Raw genomic sequence first — 6,000 nt, 5'->3', positions numbered from 1 at the left:
TTTGTTGATGCAAAATTTCAGGACTTAAGCCTTGAATGTATTGATTATTATCATCATAAACTCTTAACATTATTTTATTTCGGATTTTCGATCTTCTCTTCCAAAAATTTCCCAAATACTGAAAAAAAATAAAGCACTCCAAAAAATTAAGCAAAGGCAGAAGCTTCTCTTCTCAAATCTCTGTAGAATCGAGAGATGAATTCATCAGCTTTCTCGTCAACGTGGCTAATGATGTCACCATTATCATCAGCTTCTCTTAGTGGGAAAGGCGAGTCAGTGATCCTTAATTGCCTCACCGTTGGAGTCCTTCCGAATCCAGGCAAAGCAGGTGATGCTGTTTCGCTCTGAAGCATTTCTAATGCCTTCAAAACGGCAGCGTTCATCATTGAAACGTCGTCGTGTTCAGGCTGATTATGCTTATTAATGCGCTTGTTCATGTTGAAGGGGAGGTGAAAAGCTGGGCTGTTACTGCAGCTGAACTCGTAATACTCTTTCGAAGTTGATTGATGAATATTATTATTATTATTATTATGGCCCTGGAACATCAGATTTTGGAAGGCGGCTTTGCCAGCAATCTTACCACGTTTCATTAATAAGTTGAGATCGAACATTAGTTTCCTCTTTGATGATAATCCTTTTCTCAACATGAAGTAGGCCACACGGACTATCTTCCAGAACTTTTTTGCTATCACTGGCAATTTTTGATCCATTTTTTCTCTCTAAGTACTTGTATATTGGGATTGTGAGTTTTTGTTGGTTAGAGAGAACTTTAATTTAGAGGAGATGTAGTTACGTTGTTAGAGAATTGTGGTTATATTATGAGAAGCAATGAGGTAGTGGTATATATAGGGGCTTTTCATACAAAGGAAGTGGATGCAGTGAAGTAATCTATATGTTTAAAGTTTTTAAGTTGACACGTTTGGGCATGGACCACTTAATTTCGAGTTCATTCAATATTCTAATAGTCCAATTATTAGTGGAGATTTTCAACATCCAGCTTTAGGCTCGTCCTTTAAGTCATTTTCACCCATCAAAGAAATTTCCCAATCTTTTCCATCTCCTTTCACATGGATTACAAATGGCATTAGCGATGTGAAAAATGCGGCTTGAGTTGAATTGGCCGATTGAAATAGGTTAAATAAATAATTGAGTGTGTCGTTAAATTGTTCAATGACTATTTGGTCCGAGATGAATTGGATCAAAATGAACTAATTAAGTTTAAATTTCTTAGTTTGTATCTTCATAATTTGTGCAATTACCTAATTTTCCTTTACTAATGTGATATAGAACATATCAAATAAAAAATTAAGTCTTTTGAAAAGATTTTAATAAGATTTCACAATGGTTAAATTTAACTACATATTTAGCAAAAATCAACCAAACCTTTTAGATGGACTGAATTGAACTAAAAATGATGTGTTATTAGCTAGATTGACAGATTAGGTGTGTTATATCTTCTTAAGGGACTTCAATTATCCAACCTTACTTTGCAATTCATTATGTTTAGATGTTAATTAATGAATATGAAGCTTTTAAAAAAAATATATTGTTGGTTACTTTTGCTGTATTTTGCATAGTTTACTAATTATATGTATAGTAGTAGTAATAAAATATAAACTCCTTCCTCTATGATTGAGCATTACTTTTGGAGAGTTGTACCCTTTCATCCCTCTTTTTTCTTGGCAGACCATAAAAGAGTAGATTTTGCACGAGAATGAGAAAAGGAACAACACTATAGGTGTGTTTCCGTACGAAGCAAAAATGTTTTGTGATTTTTTTATAAATTATTTTGTTGTGTTCGTTGCATAAGCAAATTAAAATATATATATGTTATTCTAAAATTATTTTGTATATAATATAAACGAATATTATGAGAATGAGGATTACTGTAGGTTGTGGTTTGATGGAACTATATGAGTGAGTTGTGTTGGAGGATAATGAAGACACAATGTGATACGTCACTTGTGGACTTGTTTCCCTCTTTTCACGCTAGGAAGTCATTTCCACATTTTAACTAAATTTGCTGTCCTATAGAAAATATTTACAAATACTTTTTTTTTTAATGTAAAAAAAATGGAAACACGACAGAAATTAAATTAAAAAATCAAACGCCCACCGTGGGGCTCGAACCCACGACCACAAGGTTAAGAGCCTTGCGCTCTACCAACTGAGCTAGACGGGCTGGATGAAAACCTAAGTAACTAATACTATATAATATGTATTGTGATCTGACATTTCAAGTGAGTTTGATTACTTGTAAATACATTTGTTAAAAGGCATAAGTATAATTAAATGGATCTAAATAGCAACCTTATTATTTTATGTTCTTTTGTACCGAGCACAATATATATCTGTATCAAACTCCAATATATTACCTTAGGCATATTGTTTTCTCTCAAAAGCATGACAATTGACATATTATAAGCAATATCCTTTCACAAATATTGCAGCCGATGAGCCGATCAATTAATTAGTCTACAAATTCACGATCATGTATTGGCTTTAGATAATTTTTTGTAATTTATTTTACATATTAAAAAAAAAATAGACACTTTCCTTGGGAAGGGAAAATGAGAATATTAAAGAAGTGTGCTTTTACATAATGGCCGAATTATTTATGATTATTTCTGCACGTAAATAAAGTAGTAAATTTGTGGCCTGTAAAGTTTTTGTATGAAAAATTAGGTTTTCATAAACAAATTGTAAGACTTTTTACAAACACAAAGTTACAAACTCCAAAAGCAAAAGCGATTCTCCCGCGAAACAACGGAAAATTGAGTATTCTCATAATTTTTACTTGTCCATTATTTTAAAAATAAATTTATATTTTTGTTTCACTTTTTATAAATCAGAATAAATCATTTTACAAGGCCTAATACTAAACATCAATTAATATGAATAAAATACTTATATCGATCATTATTTCTTAAAAAGCGTACAACATCCAAAATGGACAAATAGAAATAAACAGCGAGTATTTTGAGAAAAGTATTTTTATTTTTTTTAATTATTGAATTCCACTGACCAAATCTCTCTTTCGTATATTTCTTTTTTCTTTACTTTTTAAGATTATGTATTTTAATTATATACTAGAAAATATTGGATCCTCTTTGATTTATTTGGCTTCCAAAAGTTAAGGCACTCATGTACTGTGAGTCCTCTTTCCGTATTGCAAATAAATTAATGGAAAGAAAACAATACAAAGACTAAACTATAATTCAATATATGTATGACGATGTACCATTCAATTTCTGAAACGTGGCACAATTTTAAAGAAAAACAACAACTAGTTTAAGTTTTGTTTTATAGAGTTATTTATTCAACTAGCAGATAAAGTACTTGAATTTAACAATATTTTCTCCATGCACCCTTACCTTTAGTTAAAGGGACTTCACTTGTATATCCAGCAAATTGTTTTGTACCCACTCAGGAAGTTTTTGTTCTTAATTATCACTTTTCTAATTTCTCCTTTTACTAGTGTTTGTTCTTTATGCAAATTAGAAATGGACCCTACCATGCATGATCCGAATTCAGTCGGGACTTCAATGTGTGCTTCGAATATTAGGTGGAAAGCTAAAAAGAAAAAGATTATTAGAAATGAGAAAGAACGTCCAACACAAAATAGTGGCTATTACCAAAAGGAAAATTGTATATAATAGCAAACTATTAATTCAAATTTAAATGCTATAAATATACTTTGATTTAATTGTACCATATAGCAAACTATTGCTATTTTTGCCATTCTCCCTGGTGGAATCTCGCTCGCCACTCTCGTTTGGTGGCAGTCTCACTCGACTCTCTCGCTTTTATACAAACACAAATGTATAAAATGCGTTTGTGTTTGTATAAAGCGAGAGAAAATTGTATATATACATGCAAATACATATATATATCTTCGTCCTATACACTTATAATTATACAATATAAATATTTCTCTGCCCAGTTTTCTTTTGCCTTTCTCTCTTTCTCGTTTTATACATACACAAATTATACAATTGATCTTTTGTATACAACTGCTTTCTTTTGTATATGTATAGCGAATTATACATATATATGTTTGCTATGAAGCGCAATTATGCAAACTTTGCTATAGCATACAAATATGAATTTTGTGTCTGTTATATGTGAAAATTCCAAAAATAAAAAAATGGCCCTTTAAAGGCTTGCGAAGTACGACGGGAACTTAAAGGGCCATATCTTATAATAACAAAGCACATTCAAGCGCTGGCCCAGTATAGACGCCCAACACACATTCCAACCTAACTTCTCTTTTTTTTTTGAGAAACTATCTAATTACACAAATATTCCTATCATATTTACTATTTTTTCATACAGTTTGAAAAGATTACATTTTATCTCACTATTTAATAATTTTATCCTAGATTTCAAGTTAGATACATGTGAATCACTCTAGATACACACTATATACATGTATCTGGGTGATTCGTATACATTTAGAATACCATATACCGATATAGAGAGTGACGAGCGATCGAGATGGAAGGGAGGCAAGCTACATTTGTCTATGTATCTTAAATACGTGTGAATCTACTGGGATATAGTGCATTTAGTATAAATTACACCTAACTTTGATCCCATATCTACCAAGATACTTATATCTAAACGTATTTGAACGCACCAAAACCTGAGAATAATATTGCAAACTAATGTGTATCTAAGTAATTAGTTTCTTAACTAGTGGAATTTCTGTAAGTTATCTTTGTCTCATGGGCAAACATTCAAGTTAAAAAAACCATATATTTCTTGTAAAACTTGAAATTTTGCCTATAAAACAAGCGAGATTAAAAGTTTAAGACCACCCACATGTACATTTTGTTTGTAGTGATTTATGGCATAGACAATATCCCTTATAATACTTTTTTAACATTTAAATAATTTTATATCTCATTATAGATTGTTACAAAACCATTTGCGTATACAAGGATAAATGCGCATTGTTGTTTCTTACCAATGGACTATGTTTTTTTTTCCACTTTGAACAATTTACCACTCGACTACCTATGCTCTTTGATAAAATATTTTCATCGTTTTGATTTATACTCTTAAACGGTAATTTTGCACTTCAAATATCATCCATGTCTGTCGTTTTTTGTTAAAAAATTAATTAAAACACCGAAGACCTGTGTTGGTTTCCTTTAAAATAATAGCTTTTGTGCAAAAAAAAAAAAACAGACCGGGTTGATTTTCCCTGGATTTTTCTGGATCCACCTTATTCGTCGTTTTTCTGTCCGTGGATTTTTTCATTATTTTTAGTAATGACAAACACTTGATAATATATTGAAGAATTAGAGCAACATCATTTACCAGCAGTATTTCTTCTTATTGAAAGAAAACTGTCACAAAGTAAACAATTGAGCACACAATCATACTAGTTTTAGGAAGAAAACGAGCACTTCTAGTGAACTAGTGAAGAAAACTATGAATGTGAGTGATTTAAAACTAAATTGGATTTTCGGAAACAATATCTCTACCTTCACAAGTTTGTTGTAGTGGTAAGGTCTACGTATATTTTACCATCACTTGTCGGATTTCACTGGGTATGTTTTTATTGTTGTTAAAACTGAATTGAATGAATGAAATCACTTAGGAATCAAAGCACAAGCTTATACTTCTCACAAGCGCCCCTTAGCGATGCAAAAAATTGATCGAGTTATTAATGTGTTTCCTTAACCAAGACATAAAAATTCTAATTTGCATGTCTAATCATTAATCGCGAAAATTTCTAAAGAAGTAACAAATTTAGTACGTCGCTTAGTACAGCTCGATCTATCGCCACTGTATTATTGATGAAATAATAAAGGATAAATCTCTCCATTAATATTCAGGTCTGAGTAATTAGGTTTAGGAGAACATGTAATCGACATTGCAATACACTTTAGCCATTTATTTTGACTCGAAAAATAGTTTAATGACTTTATTGTTATAGTAAGTAAAATTTAATGATTTACCGTTATAATAAGTAAAATTCAACTACCTTAT

General features: G+C 31.0%; 1 protein-coding gene and 1 non-coding gene across 2 annotated transcripts; both read right to left on the bottom strand.

The window, feature by feature from the left end:
• LOC102601293 (uncharacterized) lies at positions 1-814 on the bottom strand. The gene has a single exon (XM_006356077.2). The coding sequence runs from the start codon at positions 708-710 to the stop codon at positions 147-149; it is 564 nt and encodes a 187-aa protein (XP_006356139.1). The 5' UTR covers positions 711-814; the 3' UTR covers positions 1-146.
• A 1,295-nt stretch (positions 815-2,109) lies between these two features.
• TRNAK-CUU (transfer RNA lysine (anticodon CUU)) lies at positions 2,110-2,182 on the bottom strand. The gene has a single exon. It is a non-coding gene; the product is annotated as a tRNA-Lys (tRNA).
• Between the last annotated feature and the right edge of the window lie 3,818 nt (positions 2,183-6,000).

This window comes from Solanum tuberosum, unplaced genomic scaffold, assembly GCF_000226075.1.
Source record: "Solanum tuberosum cultivar DM 1-3 516 R44 unplaced genomic scaffold, SolTub_3.0 scf00215, whole genome shotgun sequence".
Classification (NCBI taxonomy): Eukaryota; Viridiplantae; Streptophyta; class Magnoliopsida; order Solanales; family Solanaceae; genus Solanum; species Solanum tuberosum.
Note: the sequence above shows the minus strand (reverse complement) of the source record. Positions and strands in the feature narration are given on the sequence as shown.

What these genes read in the sequence shown, in the direction of transcription:
- LOC102601293 (XM_006356077.2), bottom strand. Translation starts at nt 710, where the DNA reads ATGGATCAAAAATTGCCAGTGATAGCAAAAAAGTTCTGGAAGATAGTC.